Here is a 15544-nt window from a genome sequence, read left to right on the forward strand (position 1 = left end):
TTGGACTTGATTGAAGTGTACCAGAGCCTAGGGACGACGACAAGAGGTAGTGAGGAGCTCGCCATCAAAAAACAAAAAGATTGAAGAAGTGCGACGAAAAGATCCAATTGAAAGGGGGAAGAAGCTTACTGAAAGATCGCCGGAGAGACAGAAGGAGCGAAACGTCGCTTGAGAACTCAAGGACGAAGGTGCGCGAAGTCAGGGAGAAGGCGACGCATGTTAGGTTTATAAACCTCACGGCCGATCGCCCTGAGTTGTCCGATCCAGGATTGCGAAAAACTAGGAAAGATCCAACCGTTCAATTCGAAAAGGTGTTTGTCACATCGCCAGCGGATATCCTCCTGCCACGTCAAACGTGCAGCGACAGAAAGAAGGACACGTGGCGCTCAGCCACCGGACACCATTAATGAGGCTTAATGAAAAAGAATGGTCACATGCTCGGCCATAATGCTCAGGGATTTGCACGGTCTCCTAGAAATGTGGATGACGTCATGACACTTGGCCGAAGAACACAAGAAAAAGATTTTTCCCCAAGTGTTGCCACATATTTCCCGAGCGACAAGGATAAGCGAGTATCATAGCCAAACAGTGGAAGCTCAGTTTGCTTCGAAGAACTTAATCCGAGCGGCGTTTATATACCAGTCTGACAAGGTGTGGCCAAACAGCAAAGGCATGGGAATCATCCAGGACTACACTGGTTAAGTCAGTCGGACTTACAGCCTCCTTCGACTAGACTTGAGGGGGAGATTTGTGGTGTGGCGATGGAAGGAGGCCTTCCTGGCACTGGTCAACTACCACGATGGAGGTCAAAGTCAAGATGGTCAACACCCAACCATCAAGGACCGAACGGAGGATAATTGCAGCGGTCAGTCGTGATAGTCAGGGCCTGACTGACGGGGGATATGCCCGATTGGACAACCCTTCCGACTTGGGGGATATGATAAGCAGACACTCAAGTCGTATTGTCAAGGCGTTGACGGAGACTGGATAGTTTGTCCGAACGGAAGAAGGCAGGTTACTATATAGCTATCGCACAGAAGAGCAATCTAAGACCATTAGAGCGGATGGGTCCCGACCGAGTGGCTATATGATGCGATGATGGAAGGAGGCCTACTTGACACGGGTCAACGACCACGGTGGAGGTCAAAGTCAAGATGATCAACGTCCAGATATCAAAGGGCCAAACGGAGGATAATTATAGTGGTCGGTTGGGACAGTCAGGGCCCAACCGACGGGGGATATGTCCTAGTGGGAAACCCTTTTGACTCGGGGGATATGATAAGCATGCGCTCAAGTCATATTATTAAGGCGCTGACGGAGACCGGATAGTTTGTCTGAACAGAAGAAGGCAGGTTACTACATAGCTATCGCATGAAAGAGCAACCTGAGGCCGCCAGAGCGGATGGGTCCTTGCCGAGCGGCTACCCCGCTTGGCCAAGCAGTGGGACATTGCGGGCGGAGCAGAGTTCCGGCTGAGTGATTACCCCGTTCGGCCCAACAACGGGACCACTGTAGTATCTCTAAACATCTTTTTGGAATATAGTGCCGTTGACACGAGGCATAGTCGACAGGCGGATTGTACGGTCGAAGCTTATGCATGCCTTGTTAAGGTATGGTGTCAGAGGTATTTTCCTGACAAGACTCTTTCATGGGCCATATGGGAGAGCGTGCCCATGCCTCGAGAACCATGCACACGGCCCACCAGTGCTCTATATAAAGAGGGGTCCTTCACCGGCGGAGGTACGCGTTATTATTGAATTCCATTGTTGTTACTATTGCTTTGCTTCTTTACATTTTTCGATGACTGACTTGAGCGTCGAAGGGCTAACGCCGGTGATCCCTTACCTAGCCCGGCACTGACGCCATTTGTTTTGCAGAGCGGAGCACATCTGGTTAGCGAAGCCGCCACCTCCCAGCTTTCCAGTTTCACAGTTTCAGATAGGATCATGCATCGAATTTGTGGAGATTTAATAAAGTGTAAATGTGGTCAAATTGCCCTATTAGATGCCTTGGCTGAATCAAGTTGGATGGATTAGTGCTTAATGTCTCGAAGGTCCATAATGGAGTGAATTCGGAGGTGATCAAAGAAGTATGGTATAAGATATGATTTTAAATTCCTTATGAGGTGGACTTTAAGACAATGACGCTAGTAGGATAGTGATTATTTTGTGCATTGATTGGAAGGGTGAGTTTGAAGAGAAAGCAAGAAGATAACCACCATCCTTTAGATCTTTTCAAAAAAAGAAAAATTTTATTTAATATTCGAGGATTAATTCGTTGAACAGTTAAACAAATGTTTACCAAAACCTAAAATATCAAAAAACTCAAAAGTACTAAAAAAAAATAAAAGTTATTAAAAATAATAATAATTTTTTTTGGATTCTCCTGTATCAGTCATCTCGGATTGAAAGAAACTTGGGTTTAGAGTAAATTCAGGTGATAGTGCAGGAGAAAGATCATCTAACACCAAATCGGCAAAATCTACTAGTAGCTGTTATGCTTTGAGAATCCTCGTCGATCCAAATAATAAACATAGTTGTACTAGAATGAGGACTCTCCCTCCTAGTCTGCTGACATTGTACATTTCAATTTTAAAATTTGCTGTATCCATTTGTTCAATGTTTGATCTTGAAATTTACTTGGCTTTATTTTTTCTTGTGTTCATAATATTAATTTATTTCTGAAATTTTTCTCTGCGATCCAACTCACAATTATTGGTTTTAATCACCAAGTATATATTCATCTTTCCAGCCAAATTTAAATGTGAAATCATGAGTGTAAATCCCATGCAATATGTTGCTTTCAAAGAATGATGACAATGCTAGTAACAACAATCGTAAGGGTATTCTAGGAGGAAGATTTTCTGGAATAAATGCAGCATAGTCTGAAAATAGTTGTTGCATCTCTTTAACTCCGTCATCATTGTAAATCGGTTCGTAAATCTCTTCGGTCTTTCTTTCTAGGTATTCCTCAGATGGTCTACAATTAGTTGTAAGATATAATTTGATAAAAGGTTTAAAATTACATTGATAGACAGAACATGAATTCAGCATGAATAAAGGATCATCATCAAACACTTCGTTAGCTCCATAATCATCATATACCCGCTTGTTAATCACCTCGGTCTCATCTCCAATTTGAAATCGAGATTCCTTTTCAATTTCTTCTGGGTCAAATTTCTCCTCTAAATCATCTTCGAATCCGTCTAGGCCATCTCGAGCATCAAAACTATCATTTTCCATGACGAAACCTAATCGTTCTTGGAGAGAAGTTTGAATGTACCAAAAAGGAAGAAAGTGATCTTTCATCTTTTTCTTCATCTTCTCCTAATCCTTGATCTTAGTTTGCCCTGTCTATCTTATGAGCGCCATAAGTGCCTCTACCACACTGATGCTCAACCCTTGAGTTTGATGACAATCAATTTCATCTTCATCCGATCTAGAACTTACTTATAGTCGAAGATTCGTTCTACTTTGTTGATCCAATCAATAGAAATTTCTATTTGTGATGTACCAGAAAATTCGAGCAGATCAACATGAAATCTGAGATCTCTTTGTCGATCCTCTCGACCACGTACCTCATTATTTTCAAGATTTTGTGTCGCCACCGCTACACGCTGGGCTAAATTGATGATTTGCGTTTGTAAATCCTCAATCTTCACACGTCGGGTTAAATCTACAATTTGCCTTTATAAATTCTCAATCACGTCTTGGGTGCTACGACCATGATATGAAACTTTCTCAGTCGAAACTTATTTGTCATGACCACGACAACCTTCCGTTGAATTTGATGCTGAGCTTCCTCAATCAGATACTGTTAGCTCTGATACCAACTGACATCATGCAGGATAGCGGTTATTCTACGGGCTGACAAGAAGGAAGTTTTGAAGAGAAGACAAGAAGAGATACCACTTTCTTCATATCTTTATGAAAAAATAGGAATTTTATTTAATATTTAAGGATTTATTTCTTAAACAGCTAAATATATGTTTATATAAATTACAAATCTAAAAACTAAATAAAGAAAAAAAATTCTAATATATATACTATAATTCTTAACTTCCAAAGAAAGAAAAAGAAATTCTACGAGAAATGAAAAATTGTTAACACATTCACAATGCTAAAATTTTGACTCAAAATATAAAAAAATAGAAATTATCAAAACCTAAAATACTAAAAAGTCCAAAATTATTAAAAATAATAATAAAAATCTTGTATAGGAGAATGAAATTCTTGGAAACCTAGAGGACAACATCTTTATGCAACAACATTGAGGTTGATACAAAGATTAAGACTTGGATGCATGTGAGTTATATAAGATTACGATTTATTGTAATCTTAGGGTTTGCACTTTTGGGCAATAGTATTAGAGATTGTGTATATGACTATATGGGGGCTTATCTAAATGATAGTTCATAGAGAGCTTTCGGCATTGACACAAGGTTCTGGGTTGTGATCTACATGTAAACTCAATCCCAAGCTTTGTGAATGCTTGAAAGAGAAAATTGGAGGTATACTTTTGCATTGATTTTGATAAGGCTTTAGCTCCAGATGAACGGTTGAGCTTCTTTGAGATCCAACAGCGAAATGATCAACTGGCAAGATGGACTAAGAAATAAAAAGAAGAATGTTCAACTGATGATAAAGCACAATTGGTTGAATTGGATTTCACATATTAACATAGTTGTTACTTATATAAGTGGCTGCTTTAATAAATCTTTAAGTCAGTTTTTAATAGGGATAAAATATCTTCTTAGGTACTGTTTGACCTCCTTATGCAAAGGGCCTCTATATTAGGACAAATTGCCTCCTACAATTTATTTGCTTATATCTAGTCGGGAGGCTGACGATATTGGACTGCTTGGGATCCTCTCAATTGGTTGAATGTTCAATTAGCATGATGAACTAAGAGGCTACTCAAGCGAGAAGGCCCAACATGTCGAGTGGTTGAGTGGGACAGGATTGGTTGAATTGGTTGAGTGAACTAAATAGGTTAGCAACGGTCAAGTTGATTGGACTAAGCGAGTGGAGTAGGTGAGTGAACCAAACAAGTTGAGCAGATTGAGAAGGCTAAGCAAATTGAACGGGTTAATCATTAATCTAGTTAGATGGGAGGAGTGAGTCGAGTGAGTAGTACATGCCAATCAAGCTCAACAAACCAAGTTTGGTGGAACCTAATATGTTGGACAAATTGAGGAGGTAAACATATAAATAATGTATCCTTTCCTTCACCTTAACCCTTTATTTTTCCCCCATTAATCTACTTATTTATAATCAAATCTATCACCTTTCTTTCCAAACTATTTAAGAAAATAGACACGCTTTAATTACTTTCATATTGCTTAAAAGTCACATATTAAAAAAAAAACATAAAATCGATATTTGTCCCTGCACGATTATTATAGTAGAGAGCTAAACCAAAATAAATGTGGTCTAATTAATGAAAAGACTCCAACTAATACAACCGATGATGTCGATCCTTCAGCGATAATTGAGCTATTTTTATAATTGTCAATTTTGACTGAGTCCTTTGCCTAAGCTGTGGTGTTTTATTCGACGACTTGCACACATGCAGAAGCAGCCAGTAATCTCAGTATCTGTTAGCTAACTATAATTTTCATGAAGGCCAGAAAAAGCTGTCGAAAAGTTTGCCCCGGAGAGGCGTAAAGAAGTAGGCATCGCGTAGTCAATTAAAAATAGAGAAAAGAACGAACAACGGAGACGTCTCACCTGCATGGTGCATCACAGCAGTTGGGAGTAATCGCGCGACTTGGGCAAAAACACAGAAGACTTCTATCGTTGACCTTGATCTCAATTAGATTAAGAATATAATGGCCGGTGGCATCCAATGAGGTAGTCTTAATCTAATGACAAAAAGCATTATAATTTATCTTCTATCTCTAACTGTGAAACCTCTCCCTTTCTCATGTATGTACCCTTTCTCAGCATTTTTAATCGACTTAATTGGAATGAGAACAGGTTCATTGGGTTCGTGGATAGAAAGTATAACTTATCATTTTCTGGTTTCTTTATATTTGGGCATGGTTTCTCTCAATTCTTCTTTTTTCCCCCTACTGATGGACTTCATGAAGAATCGCCTAATTCTTCAATAGTACATCAGTAGGTCCCTTGACCTTTCACATGTATATTCCAATGTCAACATGGATGTTATTGATTTGCAGAAGAAAATTAAGGAGAATCAAGATGTCAGTACCAGTGTCAGATCGAAGGAGTTTGTCAGCCACTGTTTCTGATCACGAGTCTTCAATATAATTGATCTCAGGTTCAAGCGAATTTTCTTGTTCTTATATATGAACAAGTGGCTCCATTTTAATTATGCCAAAAATCGATAATTTTCCTTGGCAATTTTGGGATTTATTCAGTGATGCAGACTCAATGATGTTTCGAAGTAATCCGATCTGAGCAAAGTACTTGTTATTGATATATTTGACAAATAATCTAACTTAGGTTCGCCAATGTTACTAATGTGTGCATCAATTTTGTTGGGATTTAGAAGAGTGTACATGGAGTTTGATCATGTTTGAAAGCTGGAGATGGCGCGTTGGGTAGGTAACTGGGTGAAGACCTCTGGATTGAATCGAAGACTCTTGGATGGTGTGCTAAGCTCCCTGCACACACCCAAACGAGCCAATAGAACGTCAACGCCAAAAACCAGGGAAGAAGTCCTTGGCGAAGGCCCTCCGACACTCAAGTTAGTATAATATCCGGACGAGAAGTCAAGCAGTCGGAATGAGTAATAGGATGCACGCAGTGTAATATATGTATCAAGTGTGCATACCTTTTCATCGGAGAGGACCCCCTGTTTATATATCACTTCTACGACCTCTACAATCATGAGGTGATAGAGAGTATCAGGTGTCATAAATTATCGTGCAGTGGAATATATGCATCCTGGAAGGTGTATAGCTAGTCCGAGGAATCTTCCGCTACATGTGTGCACCCTTTTTATAATTGATGTCATTAATGAGACGGTTGAAGGAATATGTGGTCATAATATGTCAACTGAGGGGAAACATAATTGCCTTCAAGTAATGTTCCCTACATCATCACAGAGGAATATTCTCTGACAAATGGTTATTATTCTCTGACAATGTGGGTTCCTAAGTATGTCTCAGTTGGGAGTTGACCTGCCCGGGTGAATAATAAATGGAATCTTGAGTTTTATAAGACTGACATTCACTTGGAAATGCTATGATATACGTGTGTGGCAATGCTGGAGATCTGAGTGAGACACAACCCTGCCCTTAGGGTCGCTCGAATATATGTTGGGAGTCTAGAGATCTGAGTGAAATACCGTCCTGTTCTTTGGGTTGCTCGAGTATATGTTGAGAATTTGAAGATCTAAGTGTCATACCGACCTGTTCTTAAGGTCTCTAGAGTATATGCTGGGAATCTAAAGATTTGAGTGAAATACCGTCCTATTCTTAGGACCGCTCGAGTATATACTGGGAGTCTGGAAATCTGAGTAAAATACTGCCCTGTTCTTAGGATTGATCGAGTATATGCTGAGAATTTGGAGATCTGAGTGAAATACTGTCATATTCTTAGGGTCTATAGAGTATATGTTGGGAATATGAAGATCTGAGTGAAATACCGTCATGTTCTTAGGGTTGTTCGAGTATATGTTCGGAGTCTGGAGATCTGAGTAAAATACTGCCCTATTCTTAGGGTTGCTCGAGTATATGCTGAGACTCTGAAAATCTACGAGTCTATTAGGTCAGGACAGTTCTACGACCGTTCGTTCATATACTTGGGTTGCGTTCATCTAGAATATGAGGAATTGAACTCCAAGAGGCATGACCGACCTTTTGGTCGGGCGCCCCTACGACTGGAGGTTGGTTCTTGATTACTGAGGTAATATCTCGAGCTATTTAAATCCGGTCGAGTTTCTGAAAGTTACCCAGCCTGCTTTGTGGGCTAAGGGTACTGAGCCTTGTAATTGATCATCCCTTTAACCTGGCTGACCATACATAGGAGGGCAGGAAGATGAACAAGAAAGTTGGCATATTTGTGCGACTCTATATACGGTTGTACTCCAAATGAAAGGTTGGATGGCTAAGGTCTGACCAAGTATTCTCCTGGCCGTCCTTTGGGCCGGCTAGGACATGAATAGTGAGCGGTCGTATACACGAAGTGTTGAAGTGCCTTTGTCCCTTACGCATGACCGACCCTTAGATTGACTGCCCCTGAATTAAGTACTAGGCTAGAGGATAGATCTCTTTCAAGAGTCCACCTCTCCTTGACTTAAATCGTCACTTTACCTTAACTTGGACCCACATCAGTTTGGGATTCACTTTTAACACCCCATATCAGAGTTCATGACTCGATGAGATCAAGTTGTAATATTGGAGAACATGGCATGACAAAGTCAGATGGATTGGTTCTGTGTGATTTGAAAGGTGCATAACGACGTGGAATCAGAGGTGATCAAAGAAGGATGGTATGAAACTACTAAATGATTTAAGACTTAGAGGCAAGTTACTTTGGACAACATCATCGGGATGATGTTGAAGACCTAGAGGCATGCAAGTGTGTTTGAGCTACACCATTGAGGATAATGTGAAGGTTTGGAGACAAGTGTCTTTAGGCAACATCAATCGTGATGATGAAGGTTGAAGACTTAAAGGCAAGTGTCTTTGAGTAACATCGTTAAAAGCTTGAGGGTGAGCGTCCTTAGGCAACATCATCCGAGATGATGTGAAGATTGAAGACACAGAGGCAAGTGCCTTTGGGCAATATCATTTGGGATGATATAATTGCTATAGGCTTCAAGGTGAACCTCTTTAGGCAACATCATCAAAAACGATGGGAAGGTTAAAGACCTTGAGGCGAGTGTCTTTGGAAAACATCATCAACTTTGATGTGAAGGTTGAAGATCTAAATGTGAGGGTCTTTAGGCAACATCATTGAAGATGATGTAAAGGTTAAAGTCTTCACAGGTAAGCATCTTTGAGCAATATTATCCATGAAGACGTAGAGATTGAAGACTTGGAAGCTAAATGAAGAGTTGTGAGATTACACTTTGGTGCAACACCATCAAGGATGGTGTGTATGGCAACACAGGGTTTTGTCTACCTAGTGGTTAGTTGAGAGCCTTCGACGTAGGGCAACATGTTTTGAGTCATAGCCGATGGTTGAGTTCAACCTCAAGTTTTACATAGGATCTACAAAGGTGTAAAGCAAGTGAAATTAAGATCTTCAAGGAGATTCAAGCAATTGGAGGTGAAGCTCTAAAAAAAATATAGATCCGTTACATTAATGGTCCTCCTAGTGTCAGTCCCACGAATATGGAGGGAGGTACATGTAGGTACACAGACATCAAGCACATGATAGGATAAATTTTCAATCATCAATTCCTGAGAATCGACTACTAACCATACGCACGGGGTTGAAGGTTTAGTTGACTGAGGAGTCTATTAAAAATTATCTATTCTAAGAACATAATGCTTATATTTGGGCTCAATAAAGTTGAAACTTGAATGCAATCAGAGCATGTGATGCTTAACATGGACTCGGCCCACTAGCAACTATAACAACATGTGGATTTTTACTAATTAAAAGAAAGGGTGTGGTTAGATTTGGAAATCATAGACTTGGTCAACTAGCTAAGTAGCTAGTAGTGATCGGCAATATAATGCTTGCTATTACAATTTTCAAGCTAGAATGATAGTCTTTGAGCGACAATGACGACTGAACTAAGTCATGCAAGGGTGTTTGGCAATCATGAAGTTGTCTTGCTGGACAGGTGGCATACATGGAATTACCAACTGTGGACTTGGTTTGCTAGCTGGTCAATGCATGTTGGTTGCCATATACTCTCTTCATTTGGAGTCCTTAATCCATGATGATTCAATCCTCAATCCATTTAGAGTTGGTCCATAGGCAGACCTCAATAATTGTGATAAGTGAGCCAAACTAGACGATAAATTTAAAAACTCTGATCATTTATTTTGATGATCGGTTGAAAATTTTTATATGGTCAAATCGATCATCTTTAGAATTAGTTGGTTTGATATCTGAATTATTAAAAAATAAAAAAAAGGTGATTATTGTAGGATCAATAACATAACTAAGGATATAAATGAATCAAATATTTATAAATATGTTTGGTATTTGATTTAGTAAGAATTTGTTTATATTCGTTCAACATATATAAAATCAATTAAATAAACAGACTTGAACAACTTATTAAATTAAATAAACAACTTGAATACATATGTGTACATGAATAAAGATTGTGAATTGATCAAAAATAATATTTATGAACAATGACTCTCAAGAAAACTTATGATCGATGCATGTTCATCAACATATCTTTATCAAACTCATGAATAAATAAAAACCCTCTCACTATGAACAAACAATTTTATGATATCAAGCTCGCTAACTAACTAAAGAAGTTTTAAAATGTAACAAGCTTGAATTAAAATCTCAATAATATTTAAATGAACTAAGATCAAGTCAAACTCAAATCAAGTTCAGAAAAATAAACAAAGTGAAGTTGGAACAACCATTTCAATGACTTAAATTATTTTAGACTTAATTTAGTTTGATTCAATTATCCTATGAAACAATATTAAACAAAATAAAACTTGACTCATTTACAACCTAACAAGAGGGGGTGTGAATAGCCAAAAACTTAAAAATGCAATAAATCAATTATTCTTGTGACAACATATTCATGGAAATATAAATTCAAATAAAAGTAATGGTAACACATTATTTTTTGATGTGGTTTACATTGAGATTCTACTCTATGGTTTATTGACTTGTTAGGTGAATCATTCTTTAAAAAAAGCCATTAAAATTGTTCTTCTTCAAAAAGGGGAAAACCATGTGCAAAAAACTTTTCTTTTTATAAATATAAAGTAAAAAAAAAGTAAGTCTAGTATGCAAATAGAAAACTTGTAAGATCTCGAAGATAAAGATTTTAAACTTTTGGGTTTCAATAAGAGTATTAAAAAACTATAAAAATAACAAGAGGATGAGGATTTTAAGATGTACAAGTGTTGCTGTTGAGATCCCATTTGCTCTTCTATTTATAGGCTTCAACAGAGCCTAGACACAGTTGTTCTATGCCAAATCTTTTGCAGTCGAATAAAACGTTGATCACAAATGCTTTTATCTTCCAATGACTACTCTTTAGTCGAATTAAAACTTGTTCAATTGACTCAAATCCATAACAATAAACTCTAACTCAACTAGTAGACTCATCACAATCTCTTCAGATATTATTTTCAGTTGACTCAAACTAAGTTTAGTATCCAAATAGATTGACTCAATAAGTTGTCATTAATCTTATCCATCTCATAGATACTTTGTGAGTTAAACTCAAAACCTTTTCAGTTGATTCAATTCAAACTCACTTCAACTGAAAATTGAAATATTATGCGCAACTATCAGTGAATTGATATATAATGTTGACTTTTTGCTTAATTTATTTAATTAATATAAACAATTTATATCCAAAGGTGTGTAAAGAATCATCATGGTCTCATGCATTCGAATGGAGTGCCAAGTAACATGCAATGGAAACCACACAGTACTGTCTTTACAGCAACACCACGCCATCGAGCTCCTTGCAGCACTTACCTTGTTCTCTCACCTTTCGGCTCTTGAAATCATTCCTATCAATACTTACTTTCATCACGCACATGAGGGCGCCACGCGCAGTTAGGTGTTTAATGCTCTTTTCAAAAGGATTTAAAGTTGAAAAAGATCATCAGCAATGGAAAGGGAAAAAAAACAGAAGTTATCAATTCGCGTTGCGGCTGAGCTTGTGTCCGTTGCGGCTGTCGGTTCGCGGTCAGGCTGTTAGCTTGTCGCCGCTGTGACGGTTTATTTGAGGCCAGGCTTGAGCTTGCAAGCTCACTGCGGTGTTGAGTTTGCTCTGAGAGACGAGATAAAAGAACGAAAAATTGGTTCTGTTTAATTTTAAGTGGATAAGAAAATGATAAAAATTGATCCGAAATGTTAATTCATCTTTTTAAAAATTATTTTATCTGTGCAAATTAAAACATTTGAAAGATGACGCATCTAACATTTGAGGATTACATCTGAACATTTTTCAGAAAGAGCGTGACTATGTTCTAAGAATTCTAAAGAGAGAGTGTTGGAAATTTTAAAATAAGAGGTGTTTTCTGGGCATTTTCAAAGTAAAGGGCAACGTTCAGAAAACGTACTTTTGGCTATTTTTCGGAGAAGTGGCATTAAATGGACATTTTATTCCCACTCCCCCAACCGACGACGATTTGAGGTGCACTTCCTCGTTGTTTGCGCTATCAAACGGCTCTTTCTAGAGAACTAACTCCAAACTCCCTATAGGTTTCCCACTGGGGCTGCGAATGCTGCTCGATTTCCTCTTCCCGTCGTGTTGGGAGGTCAAGGTGGCGCTCTCCTCTGCCCTCCTCGTGATCGCTGCCTTCTTAACCTGGGGGAATACTTACGCGCACGCAGCCCTCAGTCGAAGGAGCGATCACCCTCGGCCTCGCCGTGGAAATAAAACAACGACGGCCGAGAACACAGAGATTGTTCTTGAACGCGAGGACTACAAGGAGGTCATGTTCTTGTCATCGCATTACTCTGTTAATTGGCTTTTGAGCTTGTTGTTCTATTCTTTCTATTCCGTAGTTTTTCTTTTACTTTTATTGCTTTCTCATTTCAATTTCATCACTCTCATCTTATTGCTACTATAAACCGGTTTCGTAAAAAGTTTCTACACCTTTGAAAGATTCTCAAAAGGAGAAAATATAGTGGTTTTAGCCTTTTAGGGGATAACTCACCTTATGAGTACATAGGACATGGAGTAGGAACTAGAAGTTCTGAACCCAGAAAATATTTGTATTTATTCTAGCACAAGCTACTTGTCAGAAAACCATGCCTTTCATACACTAGATTATTTCATCACGATTCTCTTGCAAAATAGTTCTCTATGAAAACATTTGTTTTCGCTGCATATTTTTTCAAATATCTTTCCGCTCTGTTTAAAATCCCTGATAAAAAAGTTTAAATTAACATTCATTTTGATTATCCTGGTCACTACCCCTCTAGCGTCTATTTTGATAGAACAGAATCCTCTTTTAGAGGGTTTCATGACTGAATTATTTGACTATTGTTGTTTTTTCATGCGCCTAATGAGTTTGTTTAAATGTAAAAGTAAAAAAAAAAAACTACCTTTGTTTCTGATGTAAGTTCACTTGTTTTGTAGAAGCTTCTGTCAGAAGACGATTCACCGTATTCTGCATACTTGGTTAAGGTGGTACTAGTTTTATAACTGTTACTTTTCAAAAAGTCTCATTTTTGACCATTTAATACTGATACAGATTGGCAAATATTTTATCTTTAAACACTAATTAATATATGCTTGTAATTTAGTTGGAATTACTTGCTGGCAAGAACCTATCTGGATCAAACCTGGATGGCACATCAGACGCATATGCGATCATTACTTGTGGCAGTCAAACAAAATATAGGCAAGTGTTGTCAATTTTGTCGAGCATTTTAATCTTCTGCTATTCTTGAAAATTTTATGATCAAGTAGTCTGAATCTTACTCTCAGCAATTTTTTGTTTAACTTATCTGAGATTTGTGGCAAATCTATGTTTATGATCTGTTATGATTTACAACATCTAGTACCACATGAAGGTATACAATTAGGAATGTACCTATCCTCCTGAAATGCCTAATTGCTTGTACAAAGAAATGCAATTTTTGCCCATTCTCTTTTATATTCTACCTTTTTTTGGTTAATTTTGATATGCTAACTGAAAATACATAGAAAAGATCATAAATTTATAAGGAAAGATATCTCCATTAGTATGAGGTTTTTTGAGTAGAGCCCAAAAATAAAACCATGAGGGCTTAGGCCTAAAGTGGACAATATCATGTCATTGTGGAGATATCTAAATTCTTTTTGGTCCTAACACAGGGGACTTGTCTGCTTTGTATTCTTTTTTTTTTACATTATACAGTGAATCTTAGATTATATGAGATATTCAGATCATTCCTAAGAACAGAATCTCTATTGACATGCATTGCCAAGATAGTTATGGGTAAGCTATAAAAGAAGAGAAACGCCTAGATTTGGTTAGTGATCCTGTCCGAACCAGGGGTTAACGAACGCTGGGGATGTGGCGCTCCCTGCTGGATCCTCGAGTGCTCCGGCGAACCTGCAACAAAACCGAGCCGGGGGGGGTGTCCCGGCGACGGCCCTCCGACGATCAAGTCAGGCGAGGGAATAGATGAAGAAAGCGGCTGCAGAGATTCAGACCAGCGTACCTCCGGTGAAGAAATGGAGACCTTATATAGACCTCTCGAAGGAGCCTGGGCGCGCCAATCAAAGCAATCACCTGCTTTCGACCATGCCCAGGTATGGGTCTGTCAGAAGGGCATCCATAAGGCCATACCGCTACTGTATCGACCTCTCCATGATGTGACCAAGCCCTCTATCGTGTCTGTCAGAAGGATAATCATCAGACATGCTCTACGACATCCCATATCCCGAGCCGAACGAATAGGTCGCCGCTAACCTTTCAGATCTCGCTTATCCCGGCCGAACGGACTACCCGCCGGCCCTTCGGTTCCGGCACACCCGCCGGCCATTCAGGGCCGGAAACCCCACCACGGCTAGGTTATCTCCGCCCGCCGACCGCTTAACTACTGACGCGCCATTACCCGCTTAGTCGCCCTCCATCCGCCTCGCCGACCCTTCGAAGTGGGTCCCATTCTTCACGGATCACTTGCCTCCTCTTCAAGTCTAGTCAAGGAGGCAGTGAGTCAGACCGACTAGACCTGTAGCGGGCGGTCGTCGCCTTACCGCCGCTTATAATATCCCTTGAGCCGCTCGGCTTTAGCCGCTCAGCTCTTCGTTTTGGATGTCTTGGCGCCCAACGTGGATGTTTGCTTGTCTAAATCTTCTTGAAAATCACGCAATCCTTTCCATTAAGTCGAGCATGCGCGGTATCGGCGCATTAATTGCGCCCGGTGACAGAGCGCCACGTGGCTCTTCTCGCGGGGCGGTGATGATCCGTACGATGGGACGCCGATTGTTTTGAAATGGACGGTTAGATGATGACCTCGTCTCTCGTGACCTACATCCGACGGACGAGGCCGACCACCTCGCTCGCATAAAGCCTCGCCTCGCCTTACGCCGCATTCTCTGCTTAATCGCGTCCTCCGTCAAGGTGCCCACTACCGCATCGCCCTACTGTCCTAGTTCTTGCCTCGTGGTTTTCGCTCGTGATCCTCTCCGCTCATCTTCCCTTAGTAAGCTTCTCCTTCCTTTCGCTCGCCTTTCCTTTCGCGGGAACTCCTTCGCCCCTTGCTTGCGAACTTTATCCGTCCTCCGCTTCCGAGTTTCTTCGGCTTCCTTCTTTCTTTTCTTGGTACTTTAGTCATGACGAGCACTTCCGTAATGTGTTGATGTTCATGGTCCCTGGTATATGACCATGGAGAGTAAATTTGACGAGGAGGGCGCTCGGCGTCTTGTTCGGACGTACGGGATCTCGGACGACCATGAAATAGTT

At 39.7% G+C, this 15544-nt stretch overlaps 1 protein-coding gene across 1 annotated transcript; it reads left to right on the forward strand.

The window, feature by feature from the left end:
• The first annotated feature begins 12254 nt into the window (after positions 1-12254).
• On the forward strand, positions 12255-13541 carry LOC121972955 (BAG-associated GRAM protein 1-like). Its single transcript, XM_042524564.1, has 4 exons — positions 12255-12276; positions 12345-12577; positions 13228-13275; positions 13395-13541. Exons 2-4 carry the CDS (start codon positions 12365-12367, stop codon positions 13539-13541), a joined length of 408 nt encoding a protein of 135 aa, XP_042380498.1. The 5' UTR covers positions 12255-12276; positions 12345-12364.
• Positions 13542-15544: the final 2003 nt, after the last annotated feature.

Source organism: Zingiber officinale, chromosome 4A (assembly GCF_018446385.1).
Source record: "Zingiber officinale cultivar Zhangliang chromosome 4A, Zo_v1.1, whole genome shotgun sequence".
NCBI lineage: Eukaryota > Viridiplantae > Streptophyta > Magnoliopsida > Zingiberales > Zingiberaceae > Zingiber > Zingiber officinale.

What these genes read in the sequence shown, in the direction of transcription:
- LOC121972955 (XM_042524564.1), top strand. Translation starts at nt 12,365, where the DNA reads ATGCTGCTCGATTTCCTCTTCCCGTCGTGTTGGGAGGTCAAGGTGGCG. An exon ending in AACGCGAGGACTACAAGGAG is followed by an intron (nt 12,578 to 13,227) that starts GTCATGTTCTTG and finishes CTTGTTTTGTAG; the next exon opens with AAGCTTCTGTCAGAAGACGA. An exon ending in ATTCTGCATACTTGGTTAAG is followed by an intron (nt 13,276 to 13,394) that starts GTGGTACTAGTT and finishes CTTGTAATTTAG; the next exon opens with TTGGAATTACTTGCTGGCAA.